Source organism: Gobius niger (assembly GCF_951799975.1).
Source record: "Gobius niger genome assembly, chromosome: 10".
In the NCBI taxonomy this organism is placed as follows: Eukaryota; Metazoa; Chordata; class Actinopteri; order Gobiiformes; family Gobiidae; genus Gobius; species Gobius niger.
In genome coordinates, this window is record NC_136861.1 from 27,898,175 (window position 1) to 27,921,125 (window position 22,951).

Here is a 22,951-nt window from a genome sequence, read left to right on the forward strand (position 1 = left end):
ATATAAGAATAAGACAAGTTTCAGCTGTTTTTGTTTTAATGGGAAAGCAAAACAAACCACTTAAAATGTGTGTGGTACAAAGTTATTTAGTGTATTTGAAAATGTATGGTGCACTTGCTATTTATTTTCTCTATAAATAAAGAGCAGTAATATTCATGTAAATCAACTTGACTGGTTTGAAAGATTAAAAAAAAAAAGGCCTCTGCAAACAACTATAAATCTTTATTTGCCTGAAAGAATTCTACATGAATGTTCTGAAATGCATTTAATTGTCGCATTCTAAGTGTGTGAAAAGGTCAAACAGATTTTCTATAAAAAATATATAATGAATGAAGTCGATGCATAGAAATAGGGAAAGCTGAGAGAACATGCTGCTTGCTGCGAGGGGGGACAGCTGGTCAGCCACTGCTCTGCTCTGGTGTGGACAAGCGCCCCGAGGACAGGGGCACACTGCACATGCACACTCAACAAACAAGTGAACAAAACACACACTGCACATGATACACACTCAAACAAGTGGACAAAACACACACTGCACATGCACACTCAACAAACAAGTGAACAAAACACACACTGCACATGCACACTCAACAAACAAGTGAACAAAACACACACTGCACATGATACACACTCAAACAAGTGGACAAAACACACACTGCACATGCACACTCGACAAACAAGTGGACAAAACACACACTGCACATGCACACTCGACAAACGAGTGGACAAAACACACACTGCACATGCACACTCAACAAACAAGTGGACAAAACACACACTGCACATGCACACTCAACAAACAAGTGGACAAAACACACACTGCACATGCACACTCGACAAACAAGTGAACAAAACACACACTGCACATGCACACTCAACAAACAAGTGGACAAAACACACACTGCACATGCACACTCGACAAACAAGTGGACAAAACGCACACTGCACATGCACACTCGACAAACAAGTGGACAAAACACACACTGCACATGCACACTCAACAAACAAGTGGACAAAACACACACTGCACATGCACACTCGACAAACAAGTGGACAAAACACACACTGCACATGCACACTCAACAAACAAGTGGACAAAACACACACTGCACATGCACACTCGACAAACAAGTGGACAAAACGCACACTGCACATGCACACTCAACAAACAAGTGGACAAAACGCACACTGCACATGCACACTCGACAAACAAGTGGACAAGACACACACTACGCAAGTGGAGAAAACACACACACTACACATGCACACTGTACAAGTGGGCCAAAAACACACTTCAATACACACTCTTTAAACAAGTGTCCAAAGCGTTACAGCAGCAAAACACGTAAAAACATGGTCTGCTGGATGCACAATAATAAATCTATGACATGCAAGGGTTGTAAACACAGAGCTAAAATGTTTGAGGGTGAGGAGCAGATGGTCGGGGAAAGGAGGATACAAAGACACACTTGCAGCTGAGCCATGCAAACCTGCAGCCATTCTCTGCCGTCAGCGCATTTCAGCACCACGGATAACGCACATAAAAACAGCACACTTTTAAGGTTTTTGTGCTGCTGGATTTGAAAGGATTTCCCTGAATTACATAATCCAACAGGCAAACCCAGTAATATGTTTGTACACTGTTCTCCATAAATGGCATGTTTTAATGAGGCGAGAAAAAAATTACAGCAGGAGCCATTACAGAATGAGGTTAAGACTGAATATATTGAAGATTATCGGTTCCATATGAAGCTTTGAACCATTTCATGCATGACCATTTTTCCTGTTTATTCAGCAGTTCTCACAGGTAACCTTCAAACAATAGGCTCTCCTGCCACAAAAGGATAAGCGGCCGGTGTTTCGGTGCTGTGCTGGTTCTATTCTCCACCGGGGGGTCTCCTGTGAGATAGGAGGGGATTTGCATTTGTGGGGCATAATTTGCATGTTGTTGGCCTGCAACAGTAAGATGCAGAACTAAAAACATGTGAGTAAAGGGGGAAGGGGCTGTAGAGAAGTAGAGACAGAAGGGAAGAGGACTGCATCAGGAGAACGAGGGTTTGGAGGCGAGATAGAATTGGTGTGACATTGAAATGAAAACAAGGAAATGAGTGCCATGGGAGCCTGCAGGATGGTGTTAAGTGAAAAGAAGCACTATAGGCATGAGGGGGGGCATCTGCGAGAGACTAAGTGTTTGTTTACATGTGCACACAGCCTTCGCTGTCACAGCGAGGCCACATGGGGCCAATGCCAATTATATCTGAGTGAGGATGGCACAGACAGTGAAAGTGAACTGTATGCTTTATATGTGAGCATATGACTGTGCATGTGGTATGTTGAACACATCCACTGAGGCGTGAGCTGCTGCCTGTGCAGTCAGGTGGCCCACTTGTCTCTCACAGCAGCTATATTCACTGAAGAGCACATTCTCTTTATTTTGAACGTAGCTGTGGATCATGTGTTCACACTTGTGTCCTTAATAAAGACTGAATGTAAATGAATGGTGGAAAGCAGCAGGTTGTTCTATATGAGGCTATATATTAAAACAATGTGCATCATTGTTCACATGTGAATCCCAAACGGCCGACTAAGACCTCACTCTCAACAGCCTCTGGGTGACTTTCTAACGCTGAAACAATACACATTTGTTATCATACAAACATGTTTAACTAAACATGGCAGCTGCAATACATCAGCACAAATGCCAGCACTTTGAATGCCTTAATGTAAGTGAAAACAAGGAGAGCTGGCAGTGTGCCAGAGTAAAAGCAAAGGAGCTCTGCCACCGCTTTAGGGGCTGCTTGTGCTAAGGACTGTTTCATTAGACCCACTTACAGCTGCCCTCTATCCATAAGAACAGGACAAATGGTCAACATTGCTCACAAACAGTTTTACTACTTGGAATTTACAAGAATAAAACTTTTTCCTCTCGCTCTCATTATAACTTTATTCTCCCCTTTCCCAGTCTTTGCATAAGGATGTTTTGGCCTATGGGCTTTATGAGACAGGACAACTGAGGGTCAAAAGGGGCGAAGAGTGGGGAGAGACATTCAGCAAAGTGTTGGTGCCGGGACTTAAGACTCACGCTGAGGGTGGAAAAGTGTTCTATGTAAATGTGCAGCAGCCTTAACCACTGTTAAGACAAGCTGCTGTGCGCCTTTGTTTGTGTTTCATCTTTTACTTGAGAAAAAAAGGATCTGCAGAAATAGGACGCGACTCATGTTTTTGAAACCATTACATGCAGTGAGCTCAGCACAGAGCAGCTCAGAAAGTGCCTGAAAGAGAGCCCAACAGTGTAGGCTTTCTGAAATGGGGGAATCAGGTGTAACTCACGGTGGTAATTTTGAGGCACATCACAAGCGTTAGCACCGGAGCCACTGTCTTCTTCTGAGGAGCTCCTCTCATTAGCCACTCTCTCTTCTGCTCTGGCCTCTTTCTGTCTCACAGCCTGGCTTCCCTTGAGGTGTCTTTCTGTCTCCCTTCTGCTGTCATCTCGGTGTCCCCTCCCCTCCTGTTTTCCCCGCTCCTCTTCCGCCCGCTTCAAATCTGTGCTGTCTGAACCTTGTTCTGTGACTTAAGCGTAACAATTACCAAAAGGCAGCAATAAATCTTTTTGCAAATATGAGAGACACATGGTTATGTCGATTTTTTCGTTTTAACAAGAGAAGATTTCTTTTCTTAAAGGATTTATATAATATATAATAGTTATTTTTAACTGGTTGTGAATCACTGATGCTAATTTCGGTTCATCCAACAAAGCTCAAATGAAGAAATTAAATCAAGTCATTGTAATAAAACTTAACAATTGTATATGGTAACAGAGTGGTGTATTGGAGTTGAGGATAGATTCGTCTTTTTTAATAATCCGGAACAGAGGCAGATCGCAGCTTTGATGACCCACAAATGAATGGGAATGACTGAGAAGCAGGCAGGGGGTCGACCGCGTGATTGGAAATATTGGGTAATTAGTAGTGTTTTGCAGCGCTGCAGGTCAGCAGCCAGGGTTAACCAATGACTTATCGATCAAAGGATGGAGAAAACGTGGACACCAAGGACAAGGTCACCGCCTGTTTTGAATGGAATAATACCAGCTTCTTTTCTAGTGCAAATTTATGCATATGAGGGAGGCTCGTAATCTCCGGGCTTTTCTGAAACAGTACTTGTGCATAATTAGTCCATAAGCTACGTTCACGTGACACCATTGTATTCCATATCAAGAGCCTATGTCTACGCTCAAAAACACGCTCACTCTGGCATACAGCAGCATCAGCCGTCAATAGAAAAAGTGCGGACGGACAATTCACTGAGCTCAATGAAGACAAATGACGGCAAGCCCGGGCAGTGACAGGAGGAGCGTCTCTGGGAGAGCACTGGGAGTGGTGATCGGTACATGTATATGCACTCGTATGCGTGGGGTAGGGGTGAGAAAGAGAAGAAGAGAAGCCCTGGGTGGTTGTGTTGTGGCTGCTGCGTCCTTGCCTGCAGTTATCCAGCCGATATGGATTGACACATTTCATTAACTTGGCCTCAGAAAATAGCTGTGTTGTTTAGAAAGTTTCTGAGTGTGATGGGAAATAGAGGCCGATCTATATGGAATTTTGGGGGCTGAAAGCTGATACCAATATCACAAACAGAGGAGTTGAAACCAATAACCAATGTATCAAGAAATATTACATATATCTTTTGATTTCATAAAGATGCTTTAGTTCAAATAGTTACCATAACTTAGAGGTTGACACTGCACCAGTGTCAAATCCATTGATTCTCATATAAGAGTTTTGGCAAGAAACTTGTCATTCTGGAAAAGAAAGCAAGTCATTTTGATATTTCACTTGTCAGAAAATCAGACGGCTCCATGTAGCTGTCTACATTGTCAACGTTACTACACATGCAAATGCAGTAATCCTGTTTAAAAAGTGCTCAACTGTTGAATGCCGGGATGTTCAAGCTGTAAGTGCTTCATTATACAACGAACTTGTGTTCAGGTGTTGGGTTAGTCCTGAGCCGCTGTGACTGAGCGCGCCGCCATTGTGGGCCAACTTGACCAGTATGATTTTGGAGGTCAGACGAGTTGCCATACTCTTCCCTGTCCATTCCAGGGAATTAGTCTGGTCACGGAGCAATTGGAGCAGTTTGAAGGGGCGGGCCTAACGCGCACAGATTGTCAGTTAAATAAACCAATTAGCAATTAGCGGACGTGACGACAGCTGTAGTCCATTTTTTTTTAAATGAAGTGAATATGAACTCACGCGGAGAACGCGAGGCAAAATCCTCGACTACTTCATCCATGATTAGTTTTGGCTAATGTTAATGTTAATTGAACTAACAACATAGTGGTGCAGAGAGTGACGTAACCTTGTCCTTTAATCAACAACTTATTTACCGTGTGTGGCCACACCCACCTTCTTTCGCGCAGAAAGAAGGTGGGTGTGGTTTATCAGGCTAGGACCGGAGTACTGCCTTCAGTGCTCCTCTGAAAGGGTGCACCACCTTCTGGATCTGTCCCCATCTCAGAGCACAGGTCAGCTCCTACCCTTCCCTCCTCTTCCTCCTGCGCAGCTCCCTCCGCTCCACAACAGTCTTTCACCATTTTCTGGGAAGAGCGTAGCAGACAAACATAATCCATCTTTTTCTCCAGTGAATGGACATTAGTCACAACAATAGTAGAGATAGATACCTCCTCATGTATCCCTTTTTTGTTCCCTGTAGCGCCTCTTGTGACGCATATTGATGATATGTGTACAATTAGAGTCAGCAGCTAAAATTTCTCATGAAAAAAAGGACAACGCTATTTCTGCCTTCCTTCTTGTATTATTTAGTGAAAAATGAACTGAACCAATTCATCAAAACAAACACCAAAAAACAAGTTTCTAATGAATAGATGGCCTCAAAAAGAAACTCAACAATGTGGAACCTCACTACTTCTTTTTGTTTTTCTCCTTGTCTACTTATAATATGACCTTAAGCCAGCATAGCCAGTGAATCAATTAAATTCGAAACGCGTGATGATAGCAGAGCAAGGAACTACACGGCTTTCAATTCCCCTTTCATTCCGAGCGACGCGATAAAACAGTTTCCCTCAAATACGACAATAATGGCGTGGATTGGCTTTAAGGCTTTATTACCAGCGAGTTCACGGAAGTGGCTTTGAGGCCGTCCGAGGCGTGGGGATAGGGACATCATGGAGGGAAAGTGGCGTGACAAAAGTGAACCCAAAGTGAGCGTTGGTGTGTGTGTGTGTGTGTGTGTGTGTGTGTGTGGAGTCTGATATGAGCGTAACCTCCTGAGTGAGAGAGGTGCGTGGCTATACATTTAATGGCCCGGATTAGCCTGAACCGCCGCGGGCTTTCTCCAAGTGTTACTATTACGAAGTGACTGGGACGCTCGATTCGAACTCCCTTTAATTCTCCCATAATGAGCCGTGCTCCGCGCCGCCGTGTACGAGTTTACTGGTTAACGCCAATGCTGCTGACTTGCGGGAAGCCGGATGACAGGGAACTGAGGGGGCGTTTGGAGAAAAGCAAAAAGTAGGACAAAAATATGCCAGAAGAAGCGAGCTGCGCAACACATTTGATTATGAATAGAATGGCATTTCACACTTTCTCTCACGACAGAATGCTTCCCCCCCCGAAATTTCTGAAGTTCTTTTTTTTTTTTTTACCCCCTCAATGTGCGCTGATGACGAGCAGAAGTCGCACGTAGGAATGGCGTCAGAGAAACAGTAGTTTTGCAACGGAAGACTTTGCTTTGTCTCAGAACAAATACGTCTCTCACCTGATCAATGTGGAATAGGTATGGGAGAGTTCAGGCTTTTAGAGTTAAGTGTGTCAACGTTACAGTTTGTGACTTTGTGAATAAAGACATTTCAGCTCCTCTGTTGTACATGCTTCTTTTTCAAAGCTTTCTCAATAAATTAGGCACGACCTGGATTTAACTAACTGTTCTGATCTGGGGTTGCTGCAGTTGGTCAGGTCTAGGTTCAGCAACACTATGTGCCTAAAGAATGAGATCAGCTGACGACCTGAACATCCTGAATGACCAGGTTATTCCATCAATGGGTTTCTTCTTCCCTGATTGCATGGAAAATAATTTGAACAAACATGATTTTTAGTATAGTATATATAGTAATATGTGCTCCCATCAAACCTCAGACGCTTCCAAACACCACACACACCTTTACACCAATCGACATTTTTAGAGCCACTCAAAATATCCTGGTACACAAAAATATTCGCCTATATGCTCAGCCACATTGCCACCACGCATCACGTCATTCCCAGAGCGTGTACGACCTAATCCCACTCAGCCATGCATGATCCTCCGAGGAGTCTGTTATGACAGCCCATGTGCTGTGTGACGGCTGCAGGCTCCGGAGACCACTGACCGCACTCATCCAACTACACACTAGGCAGCACGCACACTTTAACAGTACAGTGCAGGCCTACTGTACGCGTCCATGCTGCTGATTAGAAGGTCACGGCGTCAAGTTTTCATATTGTCATGGTCTGGATCAATGCTGAAACCCTTAACTCACTAAATGACTTGGATTTTAGATTGCTATACCCATATTTCAAGATGCGCTATCTGACTTTGTTTTGCCCCCCCTGGACCCGCCACCTTAACGTGGTGGAGGGGTTTGAGCACCCGAATGATCCTGGAGCTCTGTTGTCGGGGCTTCGTGCCCCTGGTAGGGTCTCCCATGGCAAACAGGTCCTGGGTGACGGGTCAGACAAAGAGCGGTTCAGAAGCCCCTTATGAGAGACCAACAGGCCCGGTTTGAATCATGAGGCCGTCCTTCTGTGGCCCAACCCCCTGCAGGAGAAGCCATAAGGGGCTGGTGCAATGTGATTTGGGCAGCTCCAACAGCTGCCCCCACGACCCGGAAACGGACAAGTGGAAGAAAAAGAATGGATGGATGGATGGATGGATGGATGGATGGATGGATGGATGGATGGACTTTGTTTTGTGTATGTATGTTTTATTTTTATGTTATCACTTGTTTGTTGCACAAGAAAGTATAGGGTGACAGGGGGCAAAGAGTTTGAAGAGAAGCCTTACCAACGAGACAATGATTAACGCCTTTACTATGCTCGATCCTGCCAGATTTCGGAAACAAAGCAGGTAGGGCCCGGTTGGTGTCTCAATGGGAGACCACCAGGGAACACCAGGAAGCCTGGTTGCATGTAGTTTGTGAGACTGTGTAAGTGGTTGGTGGCCGTCGGAGTGGCCGATGTCGCCAATTGGCAGCCTTGCTTCTGCCAGTCTACCCCAGGGCAGCTACATATGAATAATGCATGAAAATTGGAAAGTGACTATAAGCATCTGGAACCAAGACCTTTTTTGTTGCCCTGTTGCCGATGAAACTTCATCCTGACGAGGTCCCATTGATCCCTTTACCTTGAACCCACTGGAAAATGGATAATTGTGCGTCAGTGTGGTGATTATGCAGGTTTTCAAATTTGCCAACAAGTAGTTGTGTCACTAAAGCCAGACCAGTGAGCTACTTTGTTCAACGTGAGAAAAACGTCAGAGAGCTACTCATGCTTTGACGACACTTGCAACTAAGCGACTTATGAGGGATTCAGCCATTCACCTTCAGCCAAGGTGATATTTAAGCATATTTAAAGGGAATTGAGCCTTTGTTTCTTAATTCCCTTTAACTGAGAACAACATTCGCCTAAATGATTGCGGATTGTCTTCAAGGTGATGAAGAAAATGCAGAAATGTAGAAAACCTTTGGCGACCTTGAAAGAGCAAACTACTGGTTGGAGATCTCATGTGTAAGGAGCTGTCTAAGGTCTGGGATCTAGACAGACAAATAGAGCTGCAAACAATATTTTGGCCAAATTGTAATTTATTAATTAATTCAAGTAAAGAAAGCAAAAACTGAGGAAAACTTAAAGAGGGGTATTATGCTTTTTGCAGGTATTTGGTGATGATGTCCAACACATCTTTATCACCATCTTACAGTTTGTTGGTTCGAAACTGCTGTATCGAGCTAAAACTGCTCAAACAAAAATGTCGAATAGTTTCACTTTTTGATCCTCCGCTCGTATGGCTGTAGTGAAACTGTGGTGTTTCTACTCGGCGATGGGCGGGTTAAGCTTAGCAAGATTCCTGGATGCTCTTGACCTCAGGAGGAGCTTATTGGGAGCTGTCGCCGTGATGCCAAGAACACCCAGTGGGGAAAGTCCAAAGATTACTCAAAGATGTGCGAGTGGGTTGAAACACAGCTCCAGCGGGAACGTTTTTAATTAGAGAACAGTGTAACATGGTAAAAAGCAATAAAAAAAAGTCTGTAAACTATAGTTGGCGTGTTTGTTGTTGTGGAGTCGCCTTTCCCTGAGCCCCACTTCCTCAGACGCTCCCCCCACTCTGCTGTCACAACCGAGCAGGGTTTGATTGAATAATGAAACATTAATTGAATCTCATGTTGGACGTCAGTCAGATGCTTCCTGCCCACACACTGTCATGTTTCACACTCGCACACACACACACCATATGTCCAGACACATTGCTGCGGCCCCTTCTCTGCCAAGTACACATCCACAGAACAAGGACAAACCAGACGCCAACGTGCAATCTACATCTGCAAACTGTCGGGAATGTCAAAACTGTTGTGGAAAATGTCACAGGTCGATTCCTCCATTTTACATCATCTGCAACCAGAGCTGATAGAGGATATTATCACTGTTCAGTCTCATCTGTGGAATCATGTTAAGCAAAGGGCCTGTTGAGTAAATGAGTGGATTTTCTAATAAACGACATACTGTTAATGAACTAATGATGATATTAATTCAACAGATCAACAGATCATAATGCGCTAAACTGCTCATTATAATCTAGAAACTGTCATGTCTGCAACATCAACAATGTATCAATGTGTCCAACTCCAAACAAGTCCTATAGTATTGGAACACAAACCTATTTCATGCGAGGCATACGTGACTTGAACTATAATTTATTAGCGCGCATAAAGAGGAGAGCCTAATAAAATAAGACAAAGTGAGAGAAAGCTCCATGTGGCCTTTAAGGAGTAAGAAGACGCAGAGTAGAGAGGATGAGATCACAGGGGGATGAGAGAGGAGCCGGCCACCAGAGAGAACGCCCCTCATGACACTGTGCTATTGATCTGAGCGGGTTTCTCTGAGATCAGCCCAACGCTGACACAGCTATCACAATGCATTATGGGGGATCAAAGAGAGGCCAGAGAGTGGGCCACCATGCTGGAACAGAGAGCCAAGAAGAGCCAGAGAGGAACGGAGGAGAGACAGGAGAAGGAAGCACAGCTAAATAGGATTTTAGATCATGCACATCATATACTGTATGTTGTGGCATCTCACTTGTCAAAGACAGACAGATGTGATAGGTGGCTTTTCCTGTTCAGAATTTAAACAAAGTGAGATGAGAGACATACTGTTGTGTTGACAGAATCTAAAGATACTTGTGCATTACAAAACAAGTGGATTGAAAAAAGATGAAGAGAGTACACTGCCTTTTCTTTTCTCTTTGAGAAGCCTTGTATTTATTTAATCTCTTGTCAGAGGGTGTGTAAAATGTCAGTGGACAGAATACATTTGCCGTTTGCTCAGTGACAGAAATGTCAAGCATAGTATAATGTCTCCTTGTAAGTCAAGGCAGAGCCAACCATTAGACATCGTCAATGAGCACTTTTTTTAATCAGAGACAGTAACCCACTCCCTGTGGATGTGCAGCACAGCCTCCTCACTGTGAGTGTTTTATAACAGGCCCTGAGGAGGTACACTTCACCCGCCCGTCTCCATCAATAACAAGCTGAATCACATGTTACAAATGTCAGCACCATGACCTTGGCATATGAAATCACATCGCTGCCTTCATAAGACGCTCCCAACAGTGCGTTTACACGGCGCTTCTGTGGAGCTCAATTCAATTGAGTATATTATTACCGTGAGAGGACGGCCACGGTTCAGACGAGGAGGCTCAGAGAGAAAACCATAGCTGACATAATATGTCTTTGATATCCCAATTGAAGGTATATTTATGAAAATTTAGGCCAACCCCCTCCTGAGTTCCTGAGATACACAAAATCGGCCTTTTTCCAGTATCATCATCCATGCAGGCACATCTACTGTGAGCAGCTGAACACAGAAAACCAGAACAGTGTTAGGAAAGATGCAGAACAATCAGAATCTTGTCAGCAACCTCCATCTCAGCCTTATGTTTGTTCAACTGAATCCACATGGTCTGACATTTAAACCAACACAATGTATATTTGCTTTGAATTTTTCTGCCAGTAACACCGGTTTGCAGAATTTATGAGTTCCATCCAAATTCAGCGAGCGGTGCACGACATGGCAGCGCTGAAAGAAAAGACCGTGAATGGACAGAACAAAATGAATTACAAAGGTTAATTGTTTGGACAAAGAGCACAGACACGAGGCTCGTTTGTCACTGCACTTTTTGACACGCTGGAGCTGCGGCGGCGTGTAATTAACTGCGACACGAGTTAGCTCAAGTCAGGTGAGCAAATGTCAAAGATTGTACAAACCTTGGGCACTTTGTGATTAATGGAATCCCCTGCTTCAGTTATTGTGCACTGTGATTTTGTGTTCGGTAGCCAGCTGGCACTATCACTATGTACATTACTCAGGCTTTTAAATTACTTTTGTGACACTTTAGCATTGCCATCTTTATTCATCTTAAGAATGGGCAGCCATTCATAAAAGCCGTGTCCCTGCGTAATAGTATTTTTCAGAATTGGCCTACATTCTACCGCGGAGAAGATGACAGCGGATGAGGGAGCTGTGATTATTCAAAGGTGGCTGGACCTTTATGTACTTCCATTCTTTCTATGTTTGCACTCGCTTCCTGTCTGCTGCTCTATTCTCCTGAGGAGGGCCCAGACAGAGGAGCCAGCTGCCAGAATGTGACAGAATCCACAAATCACAGCCATGGGGGAACAAAAATGGGATAAAGTCTGACTCGGGGCTGGGCTAAAGCGGAGCAATGTAGTAAAATACATTCAGGGAAAGATAGTATGGAGATTCTCAAAAATCTATTCTTAAAATATACACTGTCTTTTGCAATTCAGACATTTAGTTCATTAAAGCTATAGTACCCAATCTCTGCCGTTCTTAAACCAGGCAGTTAGCAGCAGCCCCAACTCATATCTAGGTCTCGCACACCCTTCCACTTCTTCAGCTTCTTCACACGCATCAATTCATATGAACAATTTACAACTTTCAGACAGGCGACAAAACCTGCCTTAAAAGATGTCTCTTTTTGTTCGCATACTACCACTTACCTGCTAACGTCTTGAGCAGCTTAAACACTGACAAACTGAAGCTCTGCTGACATGACCCATTGATAAAGAAAGGTTTTCTGTTACCTCTTTGATGTGTTCATTCAGACTTGGGAGTTGAAGCAGATTTTGAACAAAATTTGGCTTATATAAACAGAACCCCATGCTGGTTTGTTTAGATAAAGATGTGCTCTCTGGGACATGTCTTTTTACGATTATCTTTTGAGCAATGGTTACGATTACATACAAAATGCTACTGTAAATCAGTTGTCCATTTTCATCCTGAGTAGAGATATTGTTACAGTGCATGGTCCACTTCAATCTCCATCTTCAAAATGGCGGCCTTAACTATGCGTGATAGTAATCGATTTGTGAATGAATCATTCAAAACTCGCGAGTCACATTACTGAATCAGGAGCCATGATTCACCTGCTTTATTAACTCATTTGGATACACCACAATTTATCCAGTATTTTCCTATTTTTCCTTTTTCACATTACAGTAGTTGCTCCTTCGTTAAGAGTGATCCTACACCAGACTAAGAGTTTGAATATTTCTGTACATAACAAAAGCTAGTGCACCGCAAAGTCCTATGCAATCGAAAGCACTGACATGAATCGAATGAACGATGTTATTCAGTATGTCAGCGACAGTTTTTGCTTCTCTGTGATTTGCCCGCCCACTGTAATGTTTTCATTGGTTTAAACTGAAATTTACATTAGACTGACTCACTGAATCACGAATCAAAACACCTGATCCACGTTGGCAAGTGATTCGTTTTTGCTAGGCTAGCTTCTTATCGCTAGCCTAGCTACTTAGTTGAAGGTGCAGTTGGAGAGGAGGAATCTCTGGGTAAGTTGAATGTCGGACTCACGTTAATCTTCTCTCGTAGGGACAGGGACAGAGATAGTGTCCTCTATTACAACATGCGGAGTGATATGAAAGACCTGTATTACAAGCACGACCTCCGTTGCCATTGGCAGTGGTCATTATTTTTCTCAGAGGTCCTCTATCAGAAAATAATGACTGGTAGAACGTTGGAAAATCCCATTCAAGTCAATGGAGCCGTATAATAAACATCACTATTGTGTGACGTCATTGGGAATGCGTGTATAATTTACTGTAGGGGATAAAAGTGTTAAAACATCAGTCCTGGTTTCATCCAAGTTTATATTTTAACAGTATAGTATTTTATGGTCACTTTTCTGTTGATTTGAGAAAAACTAAGACTTTATTTAGCGCAAGTTCGTCATGATATTGACCTCATTGCGTTCATTGTAAAAGTTATTTTGAAAGGTGATACTTGACATGAAGCGCATGAGGAGGACTGATCAATACAGTATAAAAAGTGGAACACATAGTGAACTTTTCCCAATCTGGGCCAGCTAAGTCCAATGCCTCGGTGGTGTCTGGTTTGTGGCATTGTGTCGACACTGGTCTTCACTTTTGTTGCCATGTTTTGTTGCAGTTGCTTTGCGATGCGCTTGGAACTTTTCATGTCACCCAAGCTTCCTTTCACACCATCTGTTTTATATTTTCTGAACATGCTCTCGGTTCCGCAATAATAAATCAGCGCTTGCTCTATACCTTCCTTTCGATCCTTTGTTCCCCCTCCACTGCAGGACGGTGTCCAATTAGCAGTCTGTACAGGACATTGTAACCGCCTCCAACTCTGTGTCCCAGGTGGATCTGGGAGCGACCGACCCCGGCTACACCATATTAATGATCCGCAAACTCTGTGTGGGCTGTTGCGTGCCGTACAGTCGCTGTCGCAGGAAAAGGGTGGCTTGAAGGTCAAAGAACACAGTGCGTTCAGAGAGGCTTTTGTTTGCGAGCTCTTGTATGACGGGGGGGGGAACGGCCAGCATCAATCAGCGTTAGATATGGGCGGGCGGGCGCAGCGGCAGGAGATTCACGCTTTAGGGGAGACGGGCTGGCGCGGGATCAACAAGACAAAGGAAGAGGAGTTAGCGGGAGATGGAGTACGAGAGTGGTGCAGCGGTCCTCACGGGGGAACCCACATGACCGTGTAATTGAGGCACGTCCACTTCAGAGTCTCTGTACAAAAAGCGACTCGAGCAGTAAAACAAGTTAAGCAGCTTCCAAATCTTATGGTTTGGTAAACTTTTGTCTTGTTTGGGTCCTTAAGGCGAGACCCTGCAGGTTTACAGGGGAAAGAATGGTCACTTTTTTGTTTTAGTGAAAGCCAAAACTGCCAAAATTTCAGCTACAAAATCTCAATAATTAATAGACAGATTTAAATTCATTATTTTATTTTGTTGAAATATAGATTTTGTCAGAGGGGATTTTTAGTTCTTGTAACAATTTAAATTTTGCGTTGTTTATTGCCCTTCAAAGCAAAATAAATCAGGCTGGGAATTAGATATAAAAAAAATCCCTCTGGAAACTTGTTAAATACAAGACTGGAAAGTTCTGAGTCTGTTGGCCAAATCTTGTGCCTGGCGCAAGGACAGCGCAAACTTCAAGCGCTATGGCTATCTTCCCTGAGGCGCAGCTGTTGCGTCATGTGCCTGCACCAAGCGAGAGGGTGTTGCTTATAAGAAGAGAGAGGACTGAGGCGTGGCTTATTACATGCAGCACTGACAGCGGTGCTCTGATGGCAGCCTCACATTCATTTCCTCGTTTACATCACACTGCCTTATGTTCTTCCTTAAGCACTATAGGTTCTCACAGGTCAAACGAAGAACTTTATTACCACCACAGTGAGCTAAACAATGTTCGTGTCCCGAGAAAAAAAAGAGATGTAGCCAACAGCTGGTCCCGCTGTGGCACCGGTCGGCACTCTTTCAGCCATAACGTGTTAACGCGACCAAAACAAAAGCACATGTTCACCCCCACGACCCCTCCCCCTGACCGCGGAGTCTGGTTGGAGGAAAAGTCTGTTTCTACATAACATTCATCATGGGTCATGAGTGTTCGTCCACCCCACGTACTTCCCACTTAAAAGCGCTAAATCTGGAGTGGCAGGATCTGAAAGTGTACTCCTAGTGCAAAATGTTACACTGTAGTCTTTAGAAACACAAGATTGGGCTCTGAAGGTGCTACTGAAGTGGAGATATTGTTGCAAGTGTTAAGTTTTGAGATAGGATGTCCCCTGATAGGAAAAGATCGTATTTGGATTACAGCGTCATCTCGGTCTGCCTTTCATACGACGCATGGATATCGAGGGATCATCACATTGTAGTTATTAAATCTCTGGCTTTCTCGCAAACAAAACGTCATAATTAAGTACACATTTTTAAATTATGAAAACATACTCAATTTGAGGACTGAAATGATCAGATGTATGGATTAAGAAAAGAAACCCACTGTGGCACATATGGACAACTGAAAAAATGTAGCTCAAAATTCATATATGCCCAAAGACCTACATGTCTGTGATAAAATATTGGCTCAGGATTTTAAAAATTCATTGACACAGACTATATGCAATAAAAGATGCCGGTCGACCTCTATTTCACTCAACTTTAATGCGGCGTACATGACATGGAGAAAATGTCCAAGATGGATATGATTGAAGGAGAAAAAAACACCGTCTTCTGTTCTGACTGTACGTGGAGGCCATTTTAAGCCGTTTCTTCCCCACTATAGGTGCACTATTAAAATTCCCCATCGGTCCCCCCCCCCCGTGCCAAGCGCAGTAATGGGGGCTGTTGAGCGAAGGACAGAGAGGCTGGCTGCAGGTTTTATAGTGCTACCGCGTCAGTGATCGAGCTCTAGTGCGCTCGCTTCAGGAATAGGAATGAGGCCTGCGCTGTACATGTACGCGCCGCAGTATGGCCGCCAGAATAAGCGCAATCGAATTCAAATCGCTATTTCTCACTAACAGCGGTGTATCGCTCCATCTCGTGCTTTTCTGCCGGCCCTCTCCACCTCCAGTACTCTCTCTCTCCCAGTCGTCTCAGCACATGCCTTCTCGCTTTCATCCTTTATTGCATTTCTTTGGCGGCATCAAAGGTCTGTTCAGTTATATTTCAAAAAGGCGCCGATATGCAGAACCCATGGCCTTTCTCCATATCTGCGTGCATACATAAATAATGAAGCCACCGCCGGATTCTCTTTTTTCACAGCTCTGAGCATGATAAGAAGCGGCTCTTCTCACTGACCAGTGGTTAAGGCCCGGCATGGACGAGAATAACATTGTAAAAGTGAAACGGAAATACAGACCAGTGAAATATAGTGCAACCTAACCAATACTACTACTTGCAATAATTAAATCATTTTACCTCTGCTACTATGACTTCAAAACCCTTTCAGAAGGATATTGACAATAAAAAAAATCTATTAATTAATAAAACAAAAAAGATCAAACTCACCCTTTGCGATGCTTATTTTATTCCCGCATCTTTCACATGTCCGTATTTATTACCAATATTGACTTGGCATCCACGAGTAGCACCAAAGTTGACCCAGATGTGGCTGCAATCCAAATATGGGCATTTCCTTTTTGGGAGACAGCCCCAGCTAAAGGAGAATTACACACATGCGCAGATGTTACGAAACTTTAGGGTCCATTTTCTTCTTGCAACATGTCCATTTATGTCAGTCCTACAAACTCCAAACTACTTTTTTATTTTTGAAGGATTTTTTTATATTCCAGGCCTGATTTATTGAGCTTTGAAGCGCAAAGAAAACCAAGGCAAAATAGGACTTAGTTAAAGGTCCCATATATCGATCTTGCATTACAGTTTCTGAGAGGGCAAATGTGGCAACAATGAGCGAGTGACTGTGAGTAAGTAACGCGTTGTAAAGCCAATATCAAAGTTTCAATGAAAAGAGCCTTTTACCCTGAACTAGATTAGGCCAGTGTCTCGCGCGGGAGTCGGTATCGTGTGGGTGCTTTCAAACGCAGCCAGACTCTGTATTTAAAAGCTTTAGAGCCTGTAAACCTACTGTGTAAACATGCAATAAGTGCACATCAAACGCTTGAATATTGAATGAGTCTGAAGTGAAGTGTAAAAAGGGTTTGTCGGCGTTTGGGTGGGATTTCGTAGATTTGTAAAGGGAAAGCCCCGGGGCCCACTTGGCCTCAGTGATGATCGTCTGTGTTCGACACTCAGATGCCTTCAATTATTCAGCAGCCGTCGGAGTACAGAAGGAGTGCTACCTGTTAGCAACGCTCTCAAGCCTTCTGGAAGTAGATGTAGCTGGTCTCACGGCGAGGCTCAGTCCAAAGCTGCATGACCTTGTATGTCCAGTGGAAGATTGAAACTGCTACACTGGCACTTCAGAACATCCTTGTATTTATGCTTTGTAAAACTGCACGGAGAAAGAATATCTAGTACTCTACAAAGGACAATATAATAGCAACCATTCATATTGTAATTTCAAATCAGCCCTCGTGATCTTTATCCCACATTGGGTTTTCTTGGCTTTGTTTTCTCATTAAGAAAAAAAAAATCATAAATAATGACGAGTACAAAGGCACATTCCGGGCGGATTTCTTCCTCTTCTCATTGTTTTTGCATCTCAAAGGGTTACGCAACATGCATATTCACGTACATGCGCTATTTCCATGAAGATAAACGTGCCGCACTGTCCTACAAAAGGACGGGGCTATTATGAAAGGCTGTATCTATTAACAGGAATGTTAAAGTGGCAGCGTCCAGAGGTCTGTTTTGTTGTTCCCTTAAGAACAATTACAGACAAAGAAGAGACAACGAAAATGAATCACGGCGGCTCCGTCGGTTTGAAAGGGACCAGGGGACTTCAAAGTCTGTCAAGGAAAATAACTGTTGGTAGATAATGAAATTGAATAATGGGGAGGAAAGATTTATGCATATTGTTTCTGCATTAAATAACACGCAGGAGCATACAAACTAATACAAATTCATTACTAGTGCCAGAGAAAAGCTGCAGCTCGGCATCATCATGATCAAGGCCATTTCACGAGGTGCAAATGCAAGTGGATTTGTGATTTGCATTTAGTTCACAGTCCAGTCTTCTCCAGGGAGAAGACTCAAATATGAACGCCAAATCGTTCTATTTCGCAGTATGGAAAGGCTGTTGTACCGCCCAAACAGTGGCAGCCTTCAGTGTGCTAGTGTGTACGTGTAGCTGTCTGCCGAATGATGTAATGTGGTGGACTGAAAACAATGCAGCGGGTAGGCTGAGCTAAAGGCTGGAAATAATGATGTTATCCCGGGATAAGCCCCGGTCTACCCTTCGCGTGGACTCCAGTCACTGCATTGAAACAAGTCCTTCTACTCCATTGAACGCAGAAAAGAAAATCAGCATTATCAGCTCCTGCTCCCGGCCATTTTGTCAGACTCTTTATATGTCTGTAAACACAGCCAGTAAAAAAACTTACAGCAATCTGCCTGAGCGCACAGCGAGTCAACAGGGGAAGTTTATAGCGCCAGTGTCACACTCTCGGCACTCAGAGAGCACTACAAAAAAGATGTCAGAAGCTTTTATGACAAGGAAGGGCAAAAATGCTGTTACTGTGTTACTCGCACATTTGGGTTACATTCATAAAGGCACGAAGACATAGAAGCCAATTACTCCATGTTTCTGAAGACTGCCCACACAAACTTCTTTCATCCTCATCACAAACATACTTGGATCGGTGTTTGTTTCATTCACGTTTCAGAAATCAAGCACATTTAGTCTGTCTTTAGTCCATCTTCTCTGTGCTGCCTGCACACACTCCTGTAAACGTCATTCAGAGTAGTTCATCACGCTCCGCTGAACAGACACTTTCACGAAACCTGTTCTGTGATTAAACCAATGGTCGCTGGTTGCTCTGCTTCGGGACCACAACCATTTCGTGACCATTGCCCACCATTGCTGTAATACCTCCATCTAGGGGCGGCAGAAAACACTAATCTTCCATTAGAAAGCATTGCACTTTACACACGTTTTAAACAACTGTCAAGCCTGGTTTTGAATTTTTTTCAACTTTCTGCCGCTAGATATTCCTCCTGTGATAACACTGGGTGACTTACAATTAAAGAAACCAGGCGGGTTTTCATATTTTTTAGAATTCTTGTATATTAATGAGGTTTTCATTGACAGGCCGTTTGCATCAGATCTAAAGGTGTGCGACCGAACTACACGCCCTGCGAGGGCCGAGTCTACAGTGTAGATGCCCTTATGCCCTTTTTAGGAACATGCCCGATCGAAGCGGGGAAGGAAGAGTCTGTAAATCCTGCATGGATTTCCTTTTGAACGTGGTCATTATGGCAAACGGGGAGGAGTGAGTGAGTTTCCATTATTTTTACAGTCTCTCCTCCATGTGCTGATAAACAAGTTAGTTGTTTCATAATACATCAATACTTCAATTTGGACCACATTTCTAATCACTCGGGTTGCGCCCTCTGGTGGCATTTTTTGAAGCTAAATTTCAAAGTAGTTCAATTATTTTAATTTGAACAACAACAAGGTTAATGAAGCATAATATAAGGCCCAGCGCTGGCCAGAGGTGTCATTCTCTCCTTGACTTAGAGAACAGAGTGTGCGACGGCAGAGAGGGCTTGAGACTCGCTGCAGTCTGCCTCTTTGATGTTGAGCCCTGCTGAATTAGGACATCACCAGCGGAACTGCTGCTGCACACTCGCACAGACAGAGCCCAGGCACAAACACAAACACAACAAATGCAAGCTGGCATGGAGAGGCGGGAAAAAAAACAGTGCGCGCACACAAACAGGCAGCATCCTCTTCATCTCCGGTCTAATACAGCCCTTTAGACTAAGATCAAGCACATTCCAGCTGAATTTATAACACTCATGCACAGTTTCTCCAGCCTCCTCTGTTGTGCTTCCAGATGATTGTTCCAGCATATTCCTTTCGCTATGTATGACGCAAGCCGGCGATACTTTTTGTACGAGAGAATCTCCTCTGAGCTTAAACCCAAAGCATAAATTCAATAAAGTAAAGTCATTGTAAATGTTTTTTTGTTTGTTTTACGCGGGCCTGGCCAGCTACTTTTCAAAAGCAGGACCGCGGGATCCAGCTTGCACATTGAATCATTCAGATATTCTGATATTCAGATATTCTGACATTCTGATAAATTTGGCATCGATCCACTCACAGATGCGCATTTGCTGTATGAAAGATGTTCTCATTAACTCATTTTACAACTTCTCTCACCTGTAATTAAGTTCAGCACTTGGCAGAAGATCACACAGTTTCGCAGTTATTGTGTGATTTGTATGAGTTCTTTTTCATTGCTTCCTTCTGATGGACCATGCGTTATTCTGATTGGTTTAATCTCCCTGTCAATTTTGCCCAGGGGACTTCTCGGAGATAACACCAGGTCCCAGACTTATGAATTTAGGAGCAACGTGTGGTTTTGTTTGCGAGGCTGGGGGTCTGACACACTTGGGAGAGAACACTCGCCATTCCAAGAAATGGAAATGCTGAATATGAAAAGTAATTAATTGGTCTCCATTCTCAGAACACGCTTGAGGGGGGGGGGGGGGCACAAAACAGGGTCCCACTGACTGGTACCATGAAAGAATTCTGTGGAATCTTTCATCAGCTACTACATATCCAGCCTCATTGCGAAACGCACCCCCGCGCCTCTGAGCTTTCTTTCAAAAGTCATTTCATCTTTCACAGCTCGGTTGAAGGTCATTCATTGGAATATGTATTTTGGAGGTGTTGTCGGCTGAGCGAACAGGGGAGATGCGTTCAATTACAACGCACACTGGTGGCTCTCCTCGCTCTGTGGGGTCCTCGGCGTGTCATCGTCACATATCAATTACACGGGGAAGCGCAGATCCATTTCTAATTCCATCAGTCAGAGCTGGTGTCACATCTCCGGCTCGCTGCTCCTCTGTTACTTCCTCTTCACTTCATTCCCAGCGCTCGGAGTCTCTCACAATGGGAAGACTTGTTAACGGCAGTGGTGAATAGAAAAGCAATATAAAACGTAGCTGTCGGAAGAGGTTATGATCGAAAGTTACCTTACAAAACTTTCTTGAGCTTTTAATCATAATGTACTTCTGCGTATTCAGTCCGCCTTCTCCTCGGGATATTCAAACGCTCCACGAAGAGTTCATCTGTGTTTTGAAAGTCCGTGTAGATGTCTTCATATTGTGCAACAGAAAGACCCGAATGATGTGTTGTCAATGTTGCAGGTACTATGTTTGCTGATCTTTTAGTGAATCCCTCGTGTCCTCTTGTCTCCGCAGAGCATAACCACTTGAACAACGCCTCCCTGTCTCCCTTGGGCCCGGCCATGGCCTTGTCTCACCCTCACAACAACCTGGGAATGGGCTTCAATAAGTACACGCCGCTCAAAGCTCTGGGTGAGTACGCAGCGCGGCACGGCACGGTGCGGAACGGGGAGTCCTGAGTCAGGAGGGGCGCGATTAAAAAAATACAGTAATGCACATGCTCCGCAGCACCCAGGAGCGGGGCCAAGCACCCATTTAGGTAATGGATTTTTTATGAGCGCGACTCTCATCGGACCGGCTCCTATCATGGCTCATGTTTAAAGTCACTTGTTTCGTAGGCTGTGTACTACACTGAGCATGACCGAGATGATATGCAGTTCGAAGTCCTCTGTAGAGCTTTTCTACCCCCTTGCAAGTCGGATTATCAGGGTAGGGAAAAGTCAAAGGGTGTACAGTACCCCCAAAAAGCAATGAAGATACACATATTCCTAATAGCTGGAGGGTCAAGAGACAGAAATAAGATTGCAGTATACTGGTTTTGCCTTCAGTAGTTTAAGGAAAACCTTTTGGTGCATTGGTTTTGGGGAACAGGCCAAAATGAATATTAATAAAACTAGATTTGTTGGTAGCCTATCATCTAAAGTCACCTTACAGGCGGCATTTTAAGATGGGATTTGAAAAGATATAGGGCCAGTCAGTGTACGGAGGTGCAGAGGGAGTGGGTTCCTAATCCATAGTGGTCCGTTTGAAGGAGGGTGAGGGCAGTGAGCGTGCTGGGGTGCATCAGCTTGGAGATGTGTGTGTGTGGAGGGGGGGGCTAGGTAATGGAGAGCTTTGAAGGTTAACAGGTGAAGGCTTTTATTCAATCTGGTGGTGGACCGGAAGCCAGTGGAATTGATGGCAGAACTGGCTGTTATGTTATTACAGGAACATATATAGGGGGGGTCATTTACCAAGTGGATGAGCAAGCAGGGCCATTTGTGCATTTTCTTTACTCTCGTTTGGTGAATTTGGTGCAACGAGCCCTAAAAAAACAAACACATGAACATTTCGAGCTTGCTCTTGCTATTTAGAACCTGCTAAATGACCTTCTTAGTTACAGAAACATTTGAGTATTGTTGCAGGTACTTGCCCGATCCGCCAAAATCCTGCATTATGGTTTTAAATAATGAACGCATTGAGCATAGGCACCAGTACTGTTAAAGCATGTCCATGAGACTTGCATGGTTGGTGATGCTGAGGGGGTAAAAAAAAAGGGGGGGGAGGTTTACAATTTCACAACTACAACAGAGAATGTCATCATGTGATCAGTGCAGACACACATGACAAAGTGACGGTGATGAGGAGCGACTGCCTGACACATGGGCTCTATGCACGATGATGTATGAGAAGAAGAGCACCATCCAGCGACTAAACATTGCTGACAGACAGAATGAGATAGAGATATGTGAGCGTACAGTAGACAGTGATCTTAGAATAATGGTGGGTGGCAATTTAAACAGTTAGGGCAATGTTTTCAGCTTTTTAT

At 43.9% G+C, this 22,951-nt stretch overlaps 1 protein-coding gene across 1 annotated transcript in view; it reads left to right on the forward strand.

Moving 5' to 3' along the window:
* The window catches only part of LOC306968602 (protein shisa-8), a 70,970-nt gene that overhangs the window by 42,019 nt on the left and 6,000 nt on the right, over positions 1-22,951 (forward strand). The window contains exon 3 of the mRNA XM_079564030.1: positions 21,439-21,555. Within this exon, the coding sequence (XP_079420156.1) occupies positions 21,439-21,555 (117 nt within the window). The remainder of the gene's footprint in view (positions 1-21,438; positions 21,556-22,951) is intronic.